The 26,366-nt window shown below is 38.0% G+C and overlaps 1 protein-coding gene across 4 annotated transcripts in view; it reads left to right on the top strand.

Moving 5' to 3' along the window:
• The window catches only part of FTO (FTO alpha-ketoglutarate dependent dioxygenase), a 216,738-nt gene that overhangs the window by 95,523 nt on the left and 94,849 nt on the right, over positions 1 to 26,366 (top strand). Inside the window, exon 9 of one of the 4 annotated variants that reach the window (XM_015873820.2) lies at positions 7,563 to 7,916. The exons of the other annotated variants lie outside the window; for them this stretch is intronic. Within the exon in view, the coding sequence (XP_015729306.1) occupies positions 7,563 to 7,578 (16 nt within the window). The 3' untranslated portion in view covers positions 7,579 to 7,916. Of the gene's footprint in view, positions 1 to 7,562; positions 7,917 to 26,366 lie in introns of those variants that run through there. 4 annotated transcript variants of the gene reach the window in all.

Here is a 26,366-nt window from a genome sequence, read left to right as displayed (position 1 = left end):
GTCGTTGCTAAACATTTGGTAGATCAGAGCACTGCATTTTAAGAGTTGTTACATTCTTCCATCTTTTCTTAGCCCTTCAGAAAAGAACTTCTTACTCATGACATATGTTACAAACTTCTGGTTTCCAGTCAAACCCTAATTCCAGTTCCTTACTGTCTCCTGGGCACCATATTTGCTCTTCTCCAGCCCCTCTAGAAATATGTAGGTCTCACCTTTCTTTTACATAACACTATAAAGTATGTATTTTTTCTAGAGTAAATGCTTGTCATACTACTGAGATAGTCATACCTGTCAGCAGTGGTACCTGGATTACCACATAGATATTCTCTATGTCTATTTATTACAACTCTATTCTTAATTGTCAGTGCATAGTGTGAGAACGGAGTCCTAGCCTGCAGTCATCTTGTTGGATTCAAAGCACAAAACAGAATGTGAGAGTAGAATCCTAATAAAGTTAAGCAAGAACAAACAGGAAGGTTTTGATATATTTTATAGTTTTCTGTTTTGAAGAAAAAGTTGTTATTTTTCTTGTGCCTTATCTCTTTACACGTAAAAAGGTAAATGAGGTGAATCTTGCTCTTTGCTCCAGCGGGAGAAAGTGTTGGATTACTTACAACTGCTTTGGGTTGTTTACATCTTCTGTGATTGCTGTGTGTAATCTTAGAACAACAGATTTTTTTCTTTCTATTGGGGAAATCCAGTGTCTGTGTTTCTGACATCAGTAGGGATCTCCATACACAAAGCTGTGCGAACTCCAGTGGGATTTCTGTCATAGCTGTCTTCTCCAGACAGCACGTGTGCCAGCTGGAATGGATACTCGGTGAGTTAGCAACAAGCATAACAATTAGCAACAAACTAAGGCAAATTTGGAGTACTCCTTTATGAAATTATGGGGGGTGAGGGGGAGGAACACAACAGAAGATTTGGATTTGTTTGATATTTTCTTTGTGTGTTCTTTAAAAGAAGAAAAACTATTCGGCACCCATTTTGAAAGTGAACATGTGATTTAGCAGCTGCTGCTGGTACTGCGCATTACTCAAGAAGATGCTTTGAGGCATCTGAAAAACAGCCTTGCAGCTTTTAAATGAGTATAGGAAACACAAACTTCAATGAAGTGGTCAGGTCTCCTGCTGTAGCCATGCTCAGATGTTAGCTGCCCTCTGACTTTCCTCCAGTTGCCTATTACCAGGTTGCTCTGCTTCTTGTGCCCCTCTCTACCATCTTTCACCTGTTTTGCACTAGGAGTCTTTGAAGCAACCCAGCTTGGCATCAGTAGTTATGAGTGCTTCACAGAGCAGTGCAAATTCTGCTTGATGAAACACTGCTCTTGAGCAACTACTCTTATTTCCTTTAAAACTTTTTTGACCCTTTACCCTTGAAAAAACTTTGTATACAGGCTTGGGTATTTACAGAGAATTCTACATCTCTTGCCTTGTGATGTCATTATAGATGCAGTAGATAATGGCGTAAAAATGCTCTTTGATACAAGGACTTGAAGCAAGTGGTATTAAAGGATGGTGCAGTAAGAAAGTCACAGGAGTTCAGCTCTGTGTGTGTGCCAGACTCTTCTGTTATGTCACATTGTGGAGGGTTGTTTACACTGAGGGTTATGTTACCACTTCAGTTTCAATGCTCCATTTCTGAAAGCCGTGAAGAGAGATGCATCATCCCGTACCTGGACAACTACAGGTTAATTTTGATGTATTGTTTTTTGGATTTCATGCTTTTCTTTTTCATATGTTGGAAGGATTTTTCAAGTGACGCTTCCAAAACTGACAGATGGCATAAATTTAGTCTTTGTTTATAGTGCAATTAAAGTTTCCCCAAACTGAAAGTGATAAATAATTTTCCCACTCTACCAAAGTGCACATGGTTCTTTTTATGTTTTAATCGTTGGGTAACTTTTTTTTTGGAAGGTTTAGATTTATTCCACCTGGACAGGCCTTTTAAGTCAGCATGGGTGACATTTCCTTATTTATTTAAGCTTTTGTGCTCATGGTACAAGAAAGATAGTTAGTGTTGTTTTTCCAGCAGTTTGACAATGATTTGCTGACTACCACTGGGAGATCTGAACGCTGGAGATGGAGATTATTGTGTTTCCAGGCTGCAGGATAGTGGGGAGCGAATAGATCACAGAGGTGACAAATTTATAATCTGTGGAGACAAAGTGTTAGCCACATCATCAGACAGTTGAACCACAAACTAGTGTTAGCATCAGCTGTCATCATTCCTGTAAGAGAGAACAGCGTGTGCCAGAGGCAGGGGAAAAATAGAGAGGCAGAGAGGATCCTGAGCATCTTGCAGTGCTCCACGGCTGCCCATTCTATCTAAAGGCACAGTGTTACAAAGAGAATGAAGAATTCTCACAGATATATTTTGCTTTGTCAGCTTAGGTTTCTTCTGTGCTGTGGTCATGGTATGTAGTTTGCCTCACAGTTTGCAAACTTTGTAAAAATCAAAATTCTGTCTAAAAATACTCCTTTGATAGTAAATGAGTATAAAGATGGAATTTTCCCTTACATTATATATCTCTCTATACATATAGATATATATTCAATTGGGACTTTATTAATTAATTGTTACCATTTAATTCAGTTTTATGGTGGATAAAGCTAAATAAAGTTGGTGAAATAACCTGTATATGTTACCAGTGCAAAAAAAGCAGAGGATGACAAAGACTTGTCCTAGCCAAATGATGTGCTTTTGTCTTTGCATGAGACGTGTGAGCAGATGCTTACATAAGTTCATGACTTCAGTCCCAAATGCTGTCAACCCCATGTTATTAAAGTTTTTCAACACATATAGAACTTGATGGCTCCAGGGATTGGTAATGAAATACAAAGCCTTTTGTTTTCAGGTCAGTGGTTCAAATGTGGTTCAGGTAGATAGTGCCAAAGATTATTCCCATTGGATATCTGTTTGATGGCCTATGTAAAATGCATTGGTTCTCCAATCCTTGTAGGCAGGTGTGTATATCACGTAAAGCAACTGTTACAGCTGACACTAATTGGTACCCTTGCTGGCATTCTGAGAGCAGCCAAAAATTAAATGGATGTAGAAACTGAGCAAGATGCTGTCAGTGCTCTAAGCTGCCTACAGCATGGCTGTGGTAGCAAGAAGCCAATGGATATCAAGGCTGAATGAAAGCAGAAAGGGGGCGTTGGTCTGTTGCTTTGCTCTGTATTTTGTCTTGCACTGAAAGTTATGGCAACGTAGATACGCATACATAGATAATAGCATACTGGTGAGAGAGCACTGTGGTAAACCACTGGGCAATGGTAACAGCATGGATAAGAGGGAAGTGGAATCCAGGGGTGGGATGGGGGTGTAACTCATCAGAGAAATTAAGAATAACTGGAAAATAGAATTATTGCTTATTTTGACTTCTAATGAGTTCTTTCTGACATGCTAACAGTTTGTGTTGGCTATAATATTTTATTATTTATTTTCTTTGAATTTTCAGTTGTATGTGTTTAGTTGGGGAATTCCTAAAATACAAACTATGATGATGTTTAAAATAGCTAACAAAGTAAGTTGGCATTTCTTCCTCTGGAGATCTTCTGTAGAATCAGAGATCTATTCTGATCTGACCTGTTACACAGCATGTGTTGTTTTCATATTCTGTCTTACTTTTTAAGAGACAGCAGCCCCAAATGAGATGCTAAGCGACAGTAGCAGAACATCCTATTGTAGATTACTGAAAAATGAGTAGTTCAGCTAACTGAGATGACTTATAGAGGTATGTAATACCCCAGGATGTAATTTATAACCCTTAATTATATTTCCATATCATCATATACTAGCAAATATTCTAGCTGGGTTGGTGATACAGCAGGTGGGACTCATAGGTAAGAAGCAGGTTGAAGTAACATGACTAAACATCAAAAATGTAAATCAAAATTGAGATAAGTGAACTGAAAAGGTAGCATGAGTTGTATCCAGAGCATTAACTGAGCTGCACAGACTTTCCAAATGGGGGAGACTGGAAATGGCTGTCAAGTATTGAAGTGAAAGCAGTAATATCAGGAGGAAGGAGAGTTCAGATGATTTTTAAGATCTGCAAATAAGAGCTTGTTCCACTCTTTCTACAAAGGTAAGCTGAAAGGTTCATGTGGATTTGCTGAAATTAGATTCAGCTCCAAATTATGCTGGAGAGGGTGTTTGTACAACTTTATTATACTGCGGTCTTTCACTTTTTGCCAGTTGCGTTTGAGCAAGTCAGCATCTTCTCATTTTTATTTTCTGTTCAAAATTATCAGTCAAATAACTTCTGACAAGTTTCCCTGGCCTACCAAGTAATTTGTGAGCGTTGTGGTTTAACCCAGCAGGTGGCTCAGCAACACACAGTGTTTGCTGACTGCCCCCCTTCCCAGCGAGATGGGGGAGTGAATAAAAGAAAAACAATGAAGTAGAACTCATGGGTTGAGATAAAACTATTTACTAAGAGAAAAAGAAAATTATTATGACTATATGTGTGTATGTGTATATGTGTGCACACATTTATATATCTCTCTCTAATTGTATGTAACAAGTGATATACAAGTAATTGCTTTCCAACCCTGCTAGCCCCTCAAGCAGGGAAAGAGAGCAAGATGAACTCACACACCCTTCAGAACTCCTCCTGATTGACGTCATATCTCATGGAATATCCCTTTGGCTGGTTTAAGTCAGCTGTCTTAAAGCTGTTCAGTCCCAGCTCCTCAGGCCCTTTGCTGTGAATGACCTTGGCTCTATGCAACTCCGCTTAGCAGGTGACTATAAACACTGGTGTTGTTATCTACACGTGGTTCTAACTCCTGGGACTGACACATAGCATTATACCAGACACTCTGAAGAAAACATTTCCATCTCAGCTAAAGCTAAGGTAGTGAGAACTATGGCAGCACTATCGTCTTAACTCTGTCAACAAAAACCCATTATATGCAAGAGTTATTTTGATCATCCAGGTTATCATCATTGCAGCAGATATTTTTCCTGTTTGGATCTGAAAACAAATATATGGTTATCCAAAGCAAATTCCCTTTGTTACACATTCACAATTTACAGTCTGGAATTTTCAAATATTAGATTTTAAAATTTGCCATTTCTGCAAATCTTCCTTTCAGTGCATTGCTTTGTTGAGTAAATAAGTGGGTAAATCTGGTGCAGTATTTGAAACCTTTTCCTATAAAACCAATAGTAATTATTTTGTTGCAGTATCTGCTCAGTTTGCTTTCCCAGTAACTTAACCAAGCTTTTCCTAAGCTGAATAAAGGAAATTCTTCTGAAAAACCTGATTAGAATTACTTTCAACCTTTTGGTAAAGGTGGATTTGAAAATGTGTTTGGGAAATGAGATGTAATCGATGTATCCACTCATTGGCTGCACAGCATGTTTATTTTAAGATCTACATATGGCCTAATTGTTTTACATTAGACCATCCTGAAAATACGTAAGTATCTGGCCTTCTGTTTACCTTTGGAGGTGTGTACCAATCCTAAACCCAAATCTGTGGCTGGGAGTGGGCAGGAAGTTGGAGAGGCGGAAGAGGATTTGAGAGGTGTGAGGGCGTCATGCTGGAGAAGGTTTTTAACTGTTCTGCTTGCCTGTAGGTGACACTGTTGCATCATTTATCTGTACATTTTCACATATCCAGGGACAAAAAAAAAAAAGTTTCATTAAAATAATTTGAGAGAAGATCAGATAAATACAGTACGCTAATGATTCCTTAAGCCTTAGTTAAAGCAAAGAGTCCTAGATACAGCTAGATTAATGGCATGTTCTTCTTCCCAAAGATGGCAGCAGCTCATAACATTACTTCTGATTAACTAGCTCACTAGCACTGCTTCTTCAGCACCGTATCCCCTTGACAGGCAAGTTGCTAAAAGGATTGCTCTGCGTGTTTCTGAAGACTAATGTAATAAACCAGGATGATAATACGCTGTTGGAAAAAATATCTTAATTTGCTGCTAACTTATGGCAATATGAAGTTAAAATGTTTTTCTTTACTCAAGTCATTTAAATTAATAATGTGGGCCATTAAGCCAAACCTCACAGAGGATTTTTCTTTGCTATTAAGTATGCTGGCTGCAGAGAAGATGAAATATTCTGTGAGGCTCGAGCAATCTTCTGTCTCTGAGCTACGGTGTGCCTGCTGCCAGATGTTCAGGTGCTGCTGCTGCTGCTTTGACATGTATATCTCTTCCAGGCAAAAACCAATATATACATCAGCCCAGGTGCGAGGTGGCCTTGCCAGGAAACCTGTCTCCTCCTAGCTGTGACACTCGTCCACTCCCCGTCAGAATGTGTACCTTAGGAGGGGATTGTAATTAACCCCTGGAATGCATGGGTTTTGCTGAAGTGATGTGTGCGGTAATGATATTGTTAGGTACCTTAATTTCCAGTTTCACCATCAATTATGCCATGTGTTTCATCCAGTTGGTGCTACCCTCCCAGTGTTAATTATAACCTACAAGACTGTTACAGTTAATTTTATGGCAAGCATATTGTCTCTTCAAGGCTCCGCGGCAGCTCATAAATTATCTTGAAGGTAAAATGTAACTTGGGGAACTAGTTATGGAAATTCCATCCATCTCGCTTAGGAGGTGCAGCTGCTACTGTCAGCTGCCTCGCCGCTGCATTGTGAAGGAATTACGGTAGGTCAGGCCTGGCGGCTCGGCCCGGGCTGTCACGGCACAGGAAGGCTGTCCTGGCCTGTCAGACAGGGGCCTTCTGCCAGTCCCTGGTGGCTGCGCTCTGCAGGCAGCGAGAGGCAGGCAGGGCAGGTGGATGGTCCCCAAGCTGTCTCTATTCATTACTTTACAGAAACTTGCTTCAGGTAGGCAGGTACGGAGACCTTGCCACCGTTGTCATAATGTTAGGCATCATCTGCAAAGTGCAAGATAGATAACTCTATGAATAACTCGCTGTTCTGCTGGGCTGCGGCAGCCGGGAAGGGTGATTAGTGCTGGAGCTACACATGAAATAGCTCGCTGGTTTGTAAAATGACTGTGGGTTTAATTGTAGCTGCCGCCTGCTTTTGGAAGAGCACATCTGCTTGCTTTTATTTCACACTCACCATGTGATGAGGCGCAATTCCATTGCAAAGCAATTTGCGTTAGAGCTTCACATTAAGTAAATTAGCGTGGTTCTGTAGTGGAATTACGACATCTGTGTGTGTGTGTCCTGGTTTTTGCTGAAGGAACTGCAAAAACAGATTTTTCTATTTAAAAAAAAAAAAAAGAAAAAGAAAAAGAAAAGCAACCAAGTACTCAGAACAATGCACTGAGCATTCAGTGCTACTTGCATTTTCATGTTAAACTTGAGTTATTTCTGTAATGCCTTATTCTTTTCTTTATAGCAATTATTTAAGGCTACCATAAAATATTATGTCTCATTCTACTATCTCTTCCTTTAGTATTTCAATAGTTCTAAATGCTGTCAAGCTTTGGGTGTGTTTTTTCTTTTTTAAGAAAAAACCTCAGTACAAATCAAATTTCCTGTGGAGCTTTTTCCCTTCCACTCTTTCACCTTTCAAAAAGGACTTCTGTGTTTACAGTGCTGTTTCCTAACCTCATTTACAGCTGGGAAGGCACATGAGAAGGAACGCTGAAAGCTGACACTGAGAACATTTCCATAGGCAACCGCTGTGCAGATGTGAATGTACGGACCATTGTGAATGGGTAAATGTTGGGAATTCAATTGAGGAGAAAACGATCCAACACAATAATGAAAACCAACGAGGATAATGTATCTAAATATCTATTATTCATTTGTTTTGGCGGTCTTCAGTTTAATTATTAGTACTTCATTTTTGCAGTGAGTTTTACTCTCTTGAAAATAATGCTTTGTAAATTGTGTCTTTCATACATTTGCAAAGTGGGAGAAAAAAGCTGATTAAAGACTGCATAAGTGCATATCAGTGCACTTCTAATGCATGTTCATTGTTGCTTTCCCCTTGGAATTCTCTGTAAATGTGCCTTGTAATGTCTTTTAGACATTCTTTTCCCTGAGGCGTCTCTGTGCATTTCAGTGTCAGCAGAGAAGAAGCTCAGAAGTTTCAACTGACCAGAATGCTGTGTTTGTTTGTTTAGGTTACACAGAGGAAAGCTGTGCATTAGGCACAGCCATGGGCAAAGTAAAGTGTAAAGTCCAGTTCACCTCAAGAGCAGACCCAGAGGCATTGCTCCTCAGAGGTCAGGTTCCTTCTAGGCTTCATTCCGTCTTCCCCTCCCATGGAAGAAGTAAGGAGTTAAAAAGTATAACTGCTGCTGACATATACCTTTAAGTGTAGTGTTGATGCACCTGGTCATCTACGTCATTACCTCCTACGCTGCAGGATGCCAGTTCCTTTACAAAGGTTATCCATCAGTTTGCCAAAGCACTCCCTCCTTTGTGGGCTGTTATGCACCACAGCTGGGAAGTATCTGCTATGATACAATTCTTACTAATTTTTTTAATTTGCTGAGGTAGAGTAGGTTGGGGACAGAGCAGTAGTCTGAGAATGTAATGTCTTGTTCTGCTTTCTGAAGGGATAATGAGACTGAACATCTGAGAGGGCAACATTTATTTTCTCTAATACAGTATGAAACTGTTTTAATTATCATCACAGTAGTCTTTTCTTAGGTTAATTTTACATCATCACAGCATCACTAAGTCTAAGAGAATTGCTTCTGATGTAATTGCAAATGGGAAGAAAATTAGGATGCAGGTCCTAATATATGTTCTATCTGAGTGGTACTTTGGCATATATGACGGTCATTGACAAACTAATTCTCTTCCAAAAGAAAGATCTCTCTTTTTGTGTAGTTCAATAAGAAATTTCTTAGAATGAAGTTGCCTAATGTAATAGGAAAGAAAAAAGTCTATTTGGAAACCTACTGAACAATGTACATAGTTAACTCTGAAAGTAATGCCTACTATTTCTTTCCATGGAAACAACAACAGGTAAAAAACACAATAACACTATTTGATAGAACAGATTCTCAGTTAGAAAACATTATATTTTTTTTTACATAGTCCCCACCATTACCTGTGCATTTTCACCAGTGATAAGCAAGAGCCTTTGTCCTGTTTTTGCACAGTCAGAAGTGAACCACTGCTATGTAGCTGCTGTGAGTATGAGTGTCATTGCCTGCACAGTCCAGCTCCTCACTGTACTCACATCCACATTTCTGGTCTCCATAAACATTCAGTGAGCATCAGTGAATGTCAGTGAGTGCCATTTTTTCTGCATGGAGGAATTCAGTGACACACCTTTGCTTCATCTGCATTTCCATGCCTGATGCCATTCTGTCAGTGTGCCTCTCTGCTGCCATCTGTCACGTGGCAACAAAACGTAGTGGAATATTGGTGGGAAGATTGAACCTCTGCTGCTATACCACTAACATCTGCTTCTGACATCATGGACCAACGTAATTAAATAGGTGGCATTACTTTCAGAACAACATCATAATATTGTGATTTTTATTTTCCAAAAGGAATGCAGTAGCTGTGAAGCAATAGGAGGCAGAGTAACTTAAGAACTGACCATGGAGTTGATATAGACAAAAGTCATTAAGAAAATAGTTTTTCTTGCTAAACATGACTCAGTGCAGTCTTATTTATTTTTAAGGCGAGAAGAAAAAGGATTTTCAAAATAGCTTCAGTATTTCATAGTCCTTAGATTCCCAAACAGTTCATTTTTTTCCATGATTGAAGGTTCTTTTAAATGAAATACACAGAATTTATTATTTTTCGTTGTTATTGTTAAATTTCATCTAAAAACTGAAATGTTTGCCTATTTAAGTGAGCTGTCAGCCAAATGAATTTGTAGGAGTAAAACCATTTTGTTGCTAAGTTATATGTAAATATTGAAAGGATTAGACTCACTGATAGCCTGTGGAGATAAGTGCTGAAGCTTGGTGCTTCAAAATTTTTATAGAAATCATAATTTTTAATGGTTCTTAGTAGGTTTTTCTGCTTGGTAATAATTAGAAGTCCCAGTAATGCAGGAAGATCTCTGCTTACATTGAGTCCTGTGAAATCAACAATGCTCTGAATGAAGTTGATCCACCTGCTCATTCGGTTTGCCCATGAAAGCAAGATATGGACTCTGGTCTTCTCTCCGTTATGGCATGTTTTGATGTGAAACAATTTCCTTTATTTCACAGTATTCTCATACATTGCACTTTGATACTCTGAGGTGGAAAAATCAGTGTCCTTCACCAATCAGCTGGGCCTTCTGGTTATCCACCTACTGTTTGTGTTTATGAGCCCTTTTATGATTTGCCTTGGGTGAGAAGCTGAAACCTTTCAGAATAGGATTGTTCAGAGTACCATGGTAGTATGTGCTTTTAATTGTGCAATTAAAGTCACCAGATCAAGAAACAAAATCTCTATGCATGTTTGCCTCTTGGCTCAACAGAAGTCTTGAACAAGATAATTTCTGGAATGTATGTTGTTTGCTTTAAAGGAATTTAGATTACAACAGAATAAACAGAATTACTGCTGTTTGAATTTGAACCTGTTGGAGGCAAACTACTGTAAGTCCCTGCCTGACATCTGCTCAGTAGCTGTCATTATGAAACTTTATCTAACTAAAGCTTAGAGGTGTGTACGTTAACACACTCACGCTATTGCACACTGTAATTGCAAAGGAATATGGAAAATACAAATGCAACAAATCCTTTTTCCTTCTACTTTTGCTAACTTTTACCTTAAAAAAGGAAAATGTAAGAAAGCAAAATGCTGTCAAATATGAAAAAAATGTTTTTGCTGAAGTGTGCAGTTCTAAAAGTGTAGCAATTAAGAGGTACAACTGATAATGAATATGAGAAAAGAATTTCTGCTGCTCACTTTTTGCTTAAAGCTTTATGTTTTGTTTAGGCATATTACTTTACGCACACACATGTACCCCTACAAGATTTATTGGCGTTTGTATGAAAAAATGAAAGGGATTTCATGTTTTGTAAGAAACTTAATACACTCTCGCAGATGGCCCAGCTCAGGTGTGATTTTAATTATGAGATAAAACAAAGCCCAACACAGTAGGAAGTAGTCTTAATAAACGACCTGAAGCTTTTGTCTTCATGTGTCAAAAAGCCTTTTTATTGCATGATGAAATATTATTTTTATAATTTTTTTACTGTTCCTTAAAATCTTGGGGGGGGGGGGGAAATACAAGGGCTTCTGAAGCTTATGTGAATCATTTTTGTCCAGTGAAAAATAAGAATGTTTTGTGAATTTCTCAGTTCTTTTGCTTGAGAATGACAGGGAAAAACAAAACAAAACAAAACAAAAAAAAACAACAAAACATTGCATTAACAGTAGAACGTGCATGGACGTAAATTCTGTTTTATTTGCTTACATATAAAACCTTTTGCCACTGTATGCTGTCCTTGCTTGTTGGTGAAGCAGGTTGCTCAATCATAACAAAAGCTGGGAGGGTTTGCTGAGCGCTTATTTCTGATGTTGTATTGTGAGAAATTAAACACAACTTAAACCCTACTTTGGCATTCAGCCTTCATTGTTAAAATAAAAATAGTACGATCCTTTTGTGAAATATTTCAGATAATATTGCAATAATCTTGTTTTGTTTTTCCCTTAGTGGGGAAATGATGAGGACCTCATGTTAGGACCTCAGTGTCTTGACGTACTTAATTATCCATAGATAATGGTTTTCAGCAGTAGCTGTTCTGAGCATCACCAGCTCACTGTTATGGGCTTAATAAATATTTGCAGACTCAGGTGCAGAGCACCTATGTACTACAGAAACAAACAGCTGGGGTTGCTCTCTGGTGCTATACATCACATGCAGTGCCTCATTTGTTTTAGAAAGCCTAATGGTGCAAATGGCAAGCTTTGTCCTGTGGTGGATGGTGCTAATATGTTTACTGCAGGCATGCTAGCTGCTCTTTCATGAGTCTTTTCGAGTCGTTTCATTGTCTTTTCTAATACAAAAACACCTTGGAAAGCTGCAGCTCTTGAAGTGCCTTGATTGCATATTGTGTATTGATAGAATGATTAAAACCTTTGTTTGGGGGAGCCAGGGCCTTTGGAACATGGCTGAAGCCTTCTAGGCTTCAGTTCGTCAGCAGCAGATATGTGGTGGAAAAGCTTCAGCAATTAATAATGCTTTTCATTCATGCTTTCATAAGCTAGGCATATGATGTGTAACGGTGCAGGTTTTTAGTACAGAAACCTCTTTTGTCATTGAGAAACTGTGTATGCTAGTGATTTTTTAAAGATGTTGGGATGAGTGGCCTCTTATCTGCACTGACACTTGTAACCTTGTTGAAGCTTCAGAATGCATTTAGTTTTACGTGGGGAGCTGTGTTGCTGTCTAATTTAGCTGGTGATACATGTTGACTTCGAATGTTAATATATGCATGAACTTGAAGAAATCAATCATTCCAATTAGGAAATAAGAATACTATTCCATTGCTTTATGTAATAATACATAGAGCAGCCTGGTTTAGAAAGTACATTTTGTAAACAAAAGCTGTAATTGCTAACTACTGTATGGTTTAATTGCCTGATGTTATGAAAGAAGTAATATTTGAACTGTTGCCCTGCAAACTGTTTGTCGTTCCATCCAAGAACAAATATTTCTCTTCTTCGTGTTTCCCCACAGATCTCAGTACTTTCAGCAAAAGCCTAAAGAGGAAATATATTTCTTCCTGCGATTTCCCACCCTCCGCCTTGCCCTGCTGTCCTTATTCTTAATCCTTTCTTATTTCTGGATTGTCAGGATTACATTGTATTTGTGTATCTCTCCTCCAGCCATGTGCACGAAAGTATAGTACAAGTGATAATTTAGAATTAATGAGTAATTATACATTTTAGCTATTTGTCATGCACTGGGTGTGGGAACATTATTACAGTGGAGGGTTCATACCTTACATTAAAATTGAAGTTAGGATTAGGATGTTGCTTATCAAGATAACAACAGTGGCTTTGGTGAAATCATAAGGAAAGAGTTTTCATTCATATTTGTCACCATGCACGTGATAGTTTGTGTGTCTTTCTACTTGCTAACACAGCCAAGCTGATGGGCCTTGCTGGTGTCTGGCGTGTCTTTGTGACTGGGTAGCCAGGCTGTGCTGGTGTCATTAAGGTCAGATAAAATCTGAAGTATTCAAAGGGTGCAGGTTTAAGTGTAGTCCACCAGCAGTCTGTAGTGCTATTCCCTGTCAAACAGAAGAGACAGTGTTTGCTTCCCCTTTATTTTAAAGTTACAAGCTAGAAAGTCTCTGGAGTAACACTCCCGACTTCTAGGATTAAAATTCAGTATTAATTAATTAATGCAATAATTAATTGCAATTGTATTCATTTTAAATTGAAAGCACTTCAGGATTCTGCTAGTAACTGTGCTGTTACCCTACATCCTTTTGAGTCAATAACAAAATGTAACTGATCTTCATCTGTTGTTTTTTGGTTTTTTTTGTTTTTTTTTTTAATCTTCAGTGTAATCAAGGCAAGCAGCTTTTGGCTCACAAAAGTAAATGTTTTCAATTGTTTGTTGTCAGATCCCACAATTTTCTCTACAGCAGGCTTAGATGAAAGAGAAAACTGATATACTGAACCGCTGGAATTGCGGTCTTGTAATTTAGAAATATCCATTTTATCCCTTATAATTTCTTCACTAGGATTCTTCAGTCTGAATATGATACAGGTAGGAGCCAAGACAAACAGAAAGCATTTAGAGTCATTCAGACCAGTTTGGATTCCTTGAGAACGTAAAGCCAAAGAGTCCTTGGCTTTGTTTCATGCATCTTTCAAGGATCAGAAGTGCATTTAAGTCATAATATTCACTGTGGCTACTCATCTATAACATCTGCAAGCTTTTATTTTCAACAACATTAAAAAGATGTGAAAATAATTAGGCAGTAAATTCTCTTAATTTGCCAGCTAAAGAGCTTGGTGGAGGGAACTTGAACTCTCCAGGGATAGTGCATACAATAAACTTTTTCCAACCCTTCCTAGCAGTAGCTGAACACAGTGATACCATCAGTGCCAGAGACTTGCCTGTGTAAAGGGAAGCACGGGTGCCTGTCTGTTCTGTGCGGGGCATTGCCCATAAAGGACTGACGTGTTATGAGCTGTGATCCCTTTAAATGCTTCTGAATATGCTGCTAACTTGCTATGCACGTTAAGAGAAGGTGCTGCAGCAGATACTATTTGCAGGAGTAAGCCATAATTTTGCTTGTGTAATTTGTCTGTATACTTGTTCTAGTAATATTTGTCAAATAGCTTCAAAGGCCAATAATGAGTGTTCTCATTACTTAGCAAAAAGAAAAAAACAAAAAAAAAACCCAACAAACTAAAACCACTAAAAATACATTTTGTTCCTATGAACAGGAGTCTTATTTTTAGAATTATAAAAAATAATGGAATACGCTCTTTCTCTCATTTTGGTGTGATCTTTCTAGACCAGCCTAGTCAAGGTGCACATGCAAGCACGCACCTGATTGCCCGGTGTGTATTGAACTGATACCTGAGTCCTTTTAGGGTGCGGTCTGTCAGCATATCATTTGGAGTTTGTTTTGCTAGCCCTGTCATTTACATTAAATAACTTGAAATGCAGAGGGTATCTTAGACTATTCTTTCTGTGTTAGATAGTACTTTGAAATACCTGGATAAAATTGCTAGGCAAGATATTTAACAATTAAAAGGAAGAACCTTCATGTTTACAAAATGCACGTTGAGAAAGGAATATGGCAAAAGCATTGTAATAGAGTTCTATACAGCTGGTAGTTGCAGCTTTAATGATCACTTTAATTGTTGGTGAATACCTTTCAAGTAGAGTTGTAGTAATGAATAGAAAAATGCTCACATAAACTGTGGATCGAGAACGTGTGTATATGAGGATTGGGACCCTTTTGGTGTGTAATTAGCTCTGAATCAAAGCAAATGAAATAATAATCAGTAATGTCTTGTTGAAATGCATGTCACAAAAATACACATTTCATATTTTTATCTGTTAGGCTGTAGTATGTATTTCTTTGTGCAATAGATTAGTATCTAGTTTTCTCTTCTGAGTCTCAAAATGTTTGCTATGAATTTCAGTTCCCAATAGATGAATGCAGTCCAAAGACCCGGGTACTACTAACATCCAGGATTTTAAATATCCACAGAAGTCCTTTGTCACTCATAGTAATGACAAATGGGTGGGAAGTCTTTTCCTCAATTGAAATATACTTTGTGTGGAGGAACTCTCAAATAGGCTCTGAAAAAGCTTAAAAACACATAATTTTTGCAGAAGTCCATTAATATCAGTTATTAAAGCAGCCAGCATAAAATACTTGTTTGTGGAGTGGGTTAAGATAACGTTTGGATTTGTAGGCAAGCAAAGCCAGAAGTGTTCACAACATCACGTCTAAAGACTTAGCTTTTCAAAATGTTCACTGCTGCTTCCTGTACTCCTGTATTTAAAGACAGAATCACCCATAAAAGTATTCTGAGTTAGAATTCAGTTCTTTGTTCCCAGTTTAAGGTTACATTTCAGAAAATCAGTTAATAAATAGATTAACAGACTATAGCAAATAATTGCGTTCTGCATAGCTCAGTTTGTAAATGTTCACGCAAGTCTCTCTAAGCATTAAAAAGAAATAGTTTTGAAAGAGTATAGATGCTGTTTTGTTAGCTGAGAGTATTCTAATTCTACATAGAATTAATCCAATGGATTATAAACTCAACAATAATTAGTACAGTACTTTTCAGTTACTGCACACATCTTACTCTGGGGCTTGATAACCTTAAGACGACCTTTCCACATCTGGGGTCAAGCAGCAGTAAAAGTTGTCTTATGTGTAGACTTCATCTGGGCTGGCATTTCTGACAGACGTGCAAACAGATGCAGGCATTGTTGCTAATGACAGGTGATTATAAGTGGCGTGGGTGCCAAGGTAATTAAACCATGCCTTGACAGGAACATTTGGTGATATGGTATTTCAGCATTAGAAAAATTGTTGCAACACATTTTTTCCTGCTAGGCTGTAGACCTGAATATCATTCATTTTGATTCTTTGGCCACAGTACTCCAAATCTGGAGTTTTACTCACGGCATGAAGTATAGAAGTATTCACTGTACGAAAATGGGCAAAACCAGCCAGCTGAATAGAGCTGGTGCTTGTTTTGGAGCTTGGATTTGAAGCATCTGGTTCTAAGAAGCCTTTTAGCATATAAATACAGTATAAAAATCCAGCACAGAGTGATTGGAGTTGTGTTATCTTCCTTCGTGACAAGATAACAGCTACTGTGCCAGATTTATGAATGGCTGAATTACTGTGCAATTCTTTGTTACATATTTCTTATTGGATGTCTTAACTGCTTTTATGGCCACAAATCTTAGTTTCTAAATCTAGTTAAGGTTTTGTGTGTAAATGTACTTTACAATGAAATAAAGATTATTTTCTGAATGGAAGTGAGGGTTGCTTTAGAAATGATGTATTTTAGTTGGTATTAGAGCTCTTACAGACTTAAGGCAGTGTATTCTCAGGTTGTGGAGCAATTTCATAGTTTAAGATGGCTTTGTATTCCTCATTCAGCTGTGTTGTCTTGTTTGTTTTTGGTTTTTTTTTGTTGTTGTTAGTTTTGTTTTTTACTGAGAGTGAATAATGATGAAGTTCCTTATTTATCCTGCAGTTCCTAGGGACTCCTTATTTAAAATGAATCATTCACATATTGCACAAGAACTATGGAAGAGAATTAATTCAATTCTATAAGTGACTCTAGTCTGATAAAACATGTAAGAGTTTTTCCATTATTCTATATGGAATTCTTAATGATTGTAGGATGGATATCCACACTCTTGGTGTACCTTTGATATTTTCCTCAGCTCTGAAGCTGTGGTGTTTGATATAATTAATCTCAGCTAAACTTAAGGACTTGAGCAGTTCTGGGAGAGGTCCTGCCTATTGGTCAGTCGGGGTGTTCAGGGTAGGAATGATTTCACTCCTCCCATTGGTGTGAACATCACTAAAGCAGCACAAGAAGCTGCTGCAAATAAGGGAGTGTGTGAAGTGTAATCATAGTACTTGGGTAGAGTACCTAGCAGAGGGAACGGGGAATCTAGTAACTCATTTCATTTTAAGCTGGAACTTAAGAATTATATCTAAAATATATGAAATCCAAACAATTTTCACAGTGTTTACTTGAAGAGAGTTAAAGGACATGCTATAGATACCTTGCTTCCGTATTATTTAGTAAAGAAGGTAGAATGGGGTTAGATCCATTATGATCACAGGTAAGTTTTTAGCACCCTCTGTTGCTTTTGCCCCCATCTCTGGGTCCAAGTGCCCTAGACTTTTATCTGCTGTTTTTTCTGAAGATTGCGCTAACATGGAGTTAATGTGTGATTCATCTACTTGTAGATGAGCATTTCAGAAGTTTTAAAAAGCTGAGGTGCTTTCCTTTGTCTTTAGCATAGGCTATGCAAAATATGTTTCCTGCTTTCTGTTTGTGTCTTATAACTACTAAAGGAACTGTTAGAGAGGGAAAAGGATTTGGATTGCCATGGGTAAGGGATGTGTAACATATAGAAACAATATTAGTGTCACATTTGGGTCCATTACGAAATGTGTGTACTCATGCACACAGTACTCTATATAACCTTTGTTGTAAGGGTTTAAATGTTATGTGCAAGTAACCTTGCAGCTGCCAGTTTGTTTTACTTTTGATGTTGCCTGTTAGTTCCTGAAACAGATATAAACTATGGATTTTATTTTTTTTTTTTGATCTTCCATTTGCCAGACTTTCATTATATCGTGGCTACAGTCACAATGTCAGCACATAAAATGTTAAACATCACTGGTCTGAAAGAAGCTTCTATTGTCTTCTACTTCTGGTGCCTGGGGATTCTTTGCAGTCTTGCAGTGGTGGTTCTGTCAGCGTAATATGTCATGAAGCATTTCTCAGTAATGACAGACATTGAATATGAGTGACAGGAACTCTGACCGAGTGAAATGGGTTCAATTACCAGAGATGTAGGGTTACCTGAGATAAAACCAAATGGTCCAATTGTGCTCGGGTTTGACCCTTTGACACCCAGCTACCCGGCAGCAAAGACAAATGGCTGATTAACCATCCCCTAACTCTCCTTTTCTGTGATAAACTTGTTTGGATTTCCTTGTCTGAATAAAAATCTAAGTGTGGCATGTTTCTAAAAGGAAATATGATAGGAAAACAATGGGTACTGGTGCTAGTCATTTTCTTCCCTTACTGACACAAAACAGAAAGCTGTCATTCTATCTTGGAATGTATCTAGGACATAGCGTCCAGAAATCAATACAAGATAAATGATTGCTCTCTTAACCTCACCTTTCTTCTGCTGCTGCGGTTACGTTGCTCCTGTTCACCTGTAGCCAACCTGACGCCAGAATAAATGAGACAACCTGCAGTGAAAAGTATCTTCTTGGGGGTTTTCTATGGAGGGTTTTTGTGGGTTGGTTTCTTGGTTGGTTCTTTGTTTTTTGTGGGTGGTTTTGTTGTGTGTTTTTTTTCTTTTTCTATTTGGTGGGAGTGCATGCGGGGGGTTGCTAGTCAGCATTGAGTGCCGTTTTACACTTGTTCTAGTCCAGTGCCTACAGCTCCCAGATAGAGTTATAGCAAGCTCCCTAATTAAACTGTCGCTGTCTGCCCTCACTTGACTGCCTTTACAAAGTCATTTAACTAACAGGCATTCCTGACTATTAAAGCTAGAAGCAGCGTGTCTCCAGTGCTGGAGATAAAATGAATGAAATTTGTTAATCTCCACTGACACTTGATCCTAGATGTCGAACTAACACTGTTGCACCTGAACTTCTTCTTTATTGTAATTACTTCTCATGTTATTATTTCATAAAATAAATTGGAGGAAAATTTCAACAGGTATTAAATTATTTGAGTTGATTTATGGATGCTGAGTGAATATGGCATTCATCTCATGCATTCTTCAAAAGCACCTTTCAGTGGATGTTCAGAGCTGGATTCAAGGATTGTGCTAATAGAATACTATAGTAGGTTGATGCTTTTCCTTCACTGTACAGATATGGAATTTCTAAATCCTAGACTTTTTTATTAAGGAAGTAAAAATTAACCTTTGTGATTTTATCCAGTGTTAACTTAAACAAATATTATGAGTGAAAAATGAAGATGTTTAGAAATAACATTAAATTAAATAACATTAAATGGAAATAACATTAAATTGAAATAATATTAAAATAATTGTATGCCAGTAGTAAAATTAATCAAAATTACAGAGCAAAATGCAGCTCTTTTTGAAGGAATAAGCATTAAAAAAAAAAAAAAAAGCTTATCTTTTATTTTTATCTCCTGTACTTGTTCTAAGTTCTTTTTCTCTGATTCATAGAGTTTAAGGCTGGGAGGGGCCATTATGTAATCTAGTTTGATGTCCTGTGTCATAAGACGTTTCATTTGTCTGTCCCTGTATTGAGTCCAATGATTTGTCTTTAGCTTTAAATGCATCCTTTAAAATTACCTCTATTGGTTTGAGGACAATGGGAAGTTTTCTTACCAGCCAGGTAAGAAAAGCAACATTTGTGTCCTGTGTTTTTTCTCAACAGAAGTACACAGGTTGCTCCAATGGTAGTGCCTCCTATTTATTTGCATGGAAACTGCAAGAGATACAAAAAGCACAAGTATTTGGTGGAGTAGATTCTCCGCTCCAAAACCTTCTTTTTCAATGTAGCCCCTACTGTTAGCTCTGCTTTTTTGTCAGTGATGAACAAAAGCCTGCATGCTAGGATCATAATAATCTCTTCAGTACTCTTGGGTATCTGTGCAGTTACATTGTTTTAGAAAATTAGTCATTAGTTTTCTGTTCGCATATATTAAATCTACAACATACAGATGGAATTGTAGGGAACTCCTGCTGATCATTAGGTGTTATCTGTCCTCTGTTTTTAGCATTTGTCCTTTACAACTAATAGTTGACAACAAAAGTGTTTTCCTGTTTCTTCTTGAAACAAGATTTCGGTCTGATGGGATTGGATTTCTTGAAATAGGATTACTCGTGACCTTTCTGCTTATCCCAGAATGAGCTTGGATATGGCTCTTCATGCTGTTATACTTTTACAATAGACTAATACTGAACTCCGGAGTGACTCAGCAAAAAGATATGTATGTATCTACCCTATACAACAGTCTGTTGTCAAAATAGTCTCTTAATTACTCACATCTTCTAATGTCTACGAATTTACAGTCTCAGTGCTACCTTAGTGTAGTCACTGTCTCCAGTGGAGCATTGGTATTGAAGCTGAATGAAAACATGATGTGGAGCTCCAGAAATATAAACACACTAAGTTTAATTGAATTTAGTCAGAAAGTTGTACTGTTCATTTGAAGAAATACTCTGCATTTGTTTTATTTACTTAAGTATGCTGTGTTGTGTAGAATTTACTGTAGGCATTCTTGAAGGAAAGCAAGAGAGCTGTTAACTAATACAGGTAAGAATACAGATGGTTCTATTTTCAATCTTTTGTGTTATTTTTAAAAAAATATATTTTCTTATAAAACTAACAGGACTGATAGAATTCTATGAAGGCTGCATCACTTTGCAGACATGATATGTGGACATAAACATATGTTAGCACTATAAAGGTGCTGATAGTCATAGTTTATTTGTCATTCATGTGAACAATTCAACCTTTGAGATGCTGGTGAACGTTGTCTTATTTTTAAGAATTTTCCAACATAGGTTTATATTAAAAGGTAGTAAATGTAATCCTTGGCTTAAATGTGATGTATTGTGACTGTAGCAGTTGGTTTTTATAACTCTTATACAAAGTGCTGGAAAGGAAAGAAAATTAGAATGGAGCTGTCTGCAAGTTATTATATTTGGGTTCTGTCCTGTAAACTTACATCAACAAAGCTGACTAATCTGGAACTATTTTTAAGAGATACTTTTTCTCTTATTCATAAAGCATTAAGATTTATTGTTTGTGGCATACCCTTGCTGGTTGAAGTGGTATGCAGCCAGTTTTTGCAGCCTTAATTTTGTTCCCACTGAAGTCAGCAGCAAAAATTCTCTGGCTTTTGGGGGAAGTAGTTGGTCTGTCATGAAAAAGTTAAATATGGCAAGGAAAGAATTAGATTGAGGGAGTATTAATCTGGTGGAGTGGTTATCTATTTTGATGTTTCTTTTTTTTTCATATAAGTATCATACCACACTAGTTCATCAAATGTGTGTTGTAGAAGTATGCAGATCTGAAAATTAAATGTGACTGGTAGGTAGAACTACTTGGCTTTATCAAAGAAGTAAGATACCTCAGGGATTTGAAGTAACCCAAAGTACTTTTTTACTTCTTGTAAGCTGTTCTGACAATGTGTTAACTAAAACAAAGCAGAACTAATGCTGCTGGGATGGAGTATATTTGCATGTCGTTAGGTTGAAGTCCACTAGTGGAAGCTAATTGATACAGTTTTTGTATTAATATTTTTAGAAGCATTGGAAAATAACCTCTTCATTTCCCTAGAACTTACAATAAGAGTGATGCTTTATTTCAGAGATTCTACAGAAGCCAAGAAGCCTCAGCAAAATGTTGTGCTTTGTCAGCAGTTCTGTAAAGTTGAATTCATTTTGTTAAGAGACTACAACTTTTTCTGTCCTTAAATACTGTGAGTAGCCACCAGCCTTGGACAGGATGAGGGGAATATCTTCACTCTGGTCTGGTAGGCCTGCAAGCTGGAGCAGCGCTCAGTAGGGCTTCATACTGCGGGTTATCTGTAAATGTGTGCAATTCTGCTAATTCTCATCTTAAAATAATTCTGTTGCTTTAAATCTGCGGTTCCCCAATTTCATCTGTGCAAATAAAGCTCCTCCTGCAAACCAGCCAGGAAAACATATGATACCATTTGCGATTGCAGAATGCGGCGTGCTGTTCTCCTGTAATTATAATGGCCGGAGCAGTGTGGGGTTGGTTAGCCTTCCTTAGCAATCATTAATCTAGCGAGCCTCAGTTCCCGTGGCCCATCTTGGAGAACAGCAGTCCTTGGCGCGAGGCACCTTGGGCCGTGAGCTTGTTTGGAGCGAGGACTGTTTGCTCCGTGCTGCTGCTCACTGCTCCCTGAGGAGCCGCCAAGGCTTTTTCCCTGCCTTGATTGCTGCTTGCCCTCTGCCTCCCGCTCGAGCTTGTCCCTTTATTTCTCCTTGTTGTGAAAGTTTCTTTCTGTGTGACTGGGAGTCTGTTTAGCAGACCATATTGCAAGTGAAGGTGCATCGTTTGTTGCCTGGTTTTGGCAAGGCTGGGCAGTCAGCTGGGATGTAATTAAGGCTCTGAGAACAGGCTGTCTTCTCCACAGGAAGGGCATGTTAGATGTTGCTGGGATTTGGGGCTGTCAGTTTGGCCAAAGCTGGAAACTGAGAGCTAGGGACAGTGATCTTTTCTTTCATTTATAATCCCTTTATGTACAGTGTGTGCACTTGGCAAAGTTTACATATAACCTAGTGGCTGAAGCTTACAAGCCAATGCGGCTGAATTAGCATATGTTACATGTATATTTTAGTAATATTTTAAAGCAAGTGCAAATTTCCAAAGTGAATTATGCATGTATGACAGAAATAGGGTTGTGTTGCATTGGGTGTCAAATCCCACAACTTTTTGTCAAGACCATGGATTTTACATTAAAAAGGCAGAGAGACTAAACGAGGTAAAACAGTTTTAATTTTTAACAGTTTGGTCCAGCCCAAGGAACTGCTCTCTGACAGTTATAACTGACATTTGAATAATTGGATTAATTCAGAGAGGGGCAAATCCGGTATTGATGACTGAGCTTGTTCTATGTATTTTTTAACTTGGGGATGGAGCTGAATGGTTTAATTATTTAAAGGGCGCATCATGCAATATAAAATACTGTGGTTTTGAAACTTTGGTCTAAATTGAAGGAGGAAAAATATTTGCATTACTATATTCTTTACATTTACGGGCTAAAGAAAAATGTAACGGATCTTATTGTTTTGTGCTTTTTAAGCCAATGTAAAGAAACTGGAAGAGATGGAAATTACCCTTTCTGGCCCAAAGCATCAGCAATGGAGACAAACACCATCGAGTTGACTAGATTCCAGTCTTTTTTTTTACAGACATGTAAAACCTCAGTAATAATCACATTACAGATTACAATTGCAGAATATTCAACTAATGCTATTGCATGAAGCCTGTCATCCAGCTCTCTAAAACCACTACTAAACTTTTATTTAGAGTCTTCCTCTTTCCATGAGAAAATTAGTACTCAAAGTAAATGTTTTTATGTGCTGAAAGCATGGCTAGGAAGGCCAGCTTCTCTCAGAGGCAGCTGAGAAACCCATCTTGGTTGTGGCTGTTTACCCAGCAGAGCATTGGTGGCATTAACACTTGAGAAAGAAGTGTTGATGCACAGCTTATGATATTAGCACCCTGGAAGCGAAGTATGAAACATGCCTGTGAAATGACATGTGCATAGATGGATGCACGTATGATTTAACACAAGTTCAAGTTCTTTGTAAAGAGTTATTTTGAAAGGATTTTATTAAGGTATTGAATTATTTGTAGCTTGCAAAACAACCAAATTACATCTTTCCTAAGCATTCCTTTTTGCCATAGTGGATTTACATGTTATATCATCATAAATTCTGCTAACATAGTTTTGTTTTGTTTTCAGAAAGGAATTCTGTTGCGTATGATTCTACCGCTGTAGATAGTAAGGAATTGCATTCTTTAAGCTAGTTTTGTACATTGCAGTCCTGAGGAGTTTCTGTACATTCCTGAATGCTTTATCATTTGCTTTGCAAACAAGGCAGTCCTGCTTTCTTGTATCCAGACTTGCATTCCTTTGGGAATTCTCAAAGCCTTTTAAAATTATGGGGGTTTTGGTGGTGGGCCTTTTTTTTGTGGGATTTATTTATTTATTTATCTATTTTCTGGGGCAGTCTAAGTATGTCCCAGGAGTGAAGTTGCCATCTGTCCTCTAAATTAAAAGAATCTTCTATATTATATACCTGATGGCCTTGTCCCAGAGATAAATGTTGATAATTAAAAGGACAGCATTTGTCCTTTATTCTAAATAAAAATTTGTTGTTAGGAACAGTTACAAAGCATGAGAGCAATTTTAAGTTATTTAAACTCATATATCTCGGCTTTGTGTCACTTTGAGGTTTCTTTTTCATTCCAGAGATTTGATGATCATTGGCAAGTATATTGAATAGCATAATAATCTATGCATGTGGGCGTATGGCTTAAGGAAGGCTGAACAGCTCCCGTAGAATAGACATACATTATTATGGGAGGGAAGTCTTCCTTGTGGTAGGAAGCAGTGAAGGCAGAGGGTTGAGAATGGGAGATCTTGTAACAAATGTCTGTGTGGGGAGTGTTTCCTCCACAAAAATTCCCAGTTAGAGACTCACCTTCCCCATCAGGAAAGTGATCAGTTTCATTGCACAAACTTCCCTCCCAACACACATTTGCCTAGGAACAATTCTGCATCTTTACACGTCGGCAGTAGCTCATTAGTGCCCATAGTCACTCCCAGTGGTCCCTCCGTTCAGTGAATATCACAGTGCATGTGCGTTCAGAATACAAAGTACCCATGTTCTGAACATCGTATTTCTGCAAGTCAAGAGTGGTAATTTGTAAGGAGCATCCATGTTCGTGTCTTCAACACTGTGTCTGTTTGGGGTTTTAATACACTAATGTAAAGATGAACGTGTCTGTCAGAAGAGTGAAGGAAAAACAAGGGTGTTGATGTTGCTCTAATAATCCCTTGTGCTGCTCTCCCCTCCTGTGGTAAGCAGCTCCTTGCCAGCTCAGGCCAAGGATCTTTGTGGCTGTTTTGTACAGCACTGGTCAGCAACGGGTACCAAAAGAAGGAAATGGTTATAAGAGAAGCAAGAGTGATTCTCTCTCAGGATGCTGATCCAGTTTCAGTGATTTGAGAATAAGTTTCTGCTGCAAAGATGTTATCTTTGCATTTAATGATCCTTCACGGATATTTTTTGATGTGAAATTATGCAATCATCTTTTACTTATGTAAGCTTTTAACATTTACAAAAGCTTCTATATATTAAAAAGAAAAAGAAGCAATCTGCTTATCTCCTCTTACTCATTTTTCTTATATGAGTAAATAGTTAAAAGTAATTCCCTCAGTAATTACTTCAGTAAGTTTGTTTATTCAATTATGCTTTTATAGAGTTCCATTGCATCCTCCCATTGTGGTAACTTTTCTGTGCTGAGCAGTCTTATTGTATGCAGTCATTCTTCAGAAAACCTCATTCTGTGTCTTTGGTGGAGCTGTTTGCTCTTCTTGATGCCTTTCCTAATTGTAGTGTATCTGCCTTGAGTAGGGGAACTGAAACTAATTCTTGGTGCTTCAGCATCTAACTATAGGCATGTATCACTATTGTGCACTTATGAGTTCGTTTTTCTTCCTATGTTGAATTTTTATTAAATGAAATGTAGGAATTGTCCTAAATGATTTTGTTAATTATTATTTTCACAGTCGAGTAGATGTCTAGCCTCCTCAGACATAAAAGCATGTATTCATTCAGCCATGAGCACCATTAAGTGTGCAAGATGGAACTGAAGTCAGATGGGAGTTTATATACCCACCACAGGGCAAAGAATGAAGATGTTTATGGCCTTGTTACTGGGCAGAATGTGGTATCATTGCTGTGGTGCTGTGGTATCACTGTACATGCAAAAGAACTTTGATTGTCTGTTCTAAACTGAGATTGTATTCTGACTGGAATAGCTTGGATACAGAACATTTATGAAGAAGTTGATTTCAGGAGGTGGGCTAACAAGACTCCTTCAAAATCCTTTATCCTTGTGCTACTTGGCAAAGAGTGCATCGTATCACATCTGCCAGCCTGTGCCTTGTTCATGGAGGTAAGGAAGAAGTAAGAAAGCTAACATTAATTACAGGGGAAATTGCATACACTGTGCAGTGTAAGTCAGGCTGGGTATTGGAAAGAACACAGGGTTTGTAAAAGTTCTGTGGGATTTTTTAAGGCTTAAAGGATTATTTTTCTTTTGTTAGGCCAAATCTTCCATGATTTGGGGAGTCATATATGGAGGCTAGAACTAGTCTGATTTGTGCCACTGAATAGGAGTGACTGAAAACTACTCTGTCATTGCTATGACTTTTTAAACTTAAGTACTACTCTCAGAGAGGCTTTTGTTTCAGAGTTGATCAGTTCATTATTCCTTCTCTAGGCTAAGGAGAGACAAAGAACTGCTTAAATCTGTTTCATTCATCCAGGTGAGGTACTCTCATTTGTATGTGTGTGTGCCCTCTGGTGGCACAGCACGGCTATCAGCCCTGCTGGAGGGCTGGCTCGGTGATACCCTGCCCCTGTTTTTCTTTTAAGTATTGATATTGTCCTTGATGGAACACTGCAGGAGTAAAAGCAAGTGTACTGATGCTGAATTGCATCG

Source organism: Coturnix japonica, chromosome 11 (genome assembly GCF_001577835.2).
Source record: "Coturnix japonica isolate 7356 chromosome 11, Coturnix japonica 2.1, whole genome shotgun sequence".
In the NCBI taxonomy this organism is placed as follows: domain Eukaryota; kingdom Metazoa; phylum Chordata; class Aves; order Galliformes; family Phasianidae; genus Coturnix; species Coturnix japonica.
This window is presented reverse-complemented; position numbering and strand designations above follow the sequence as displayed.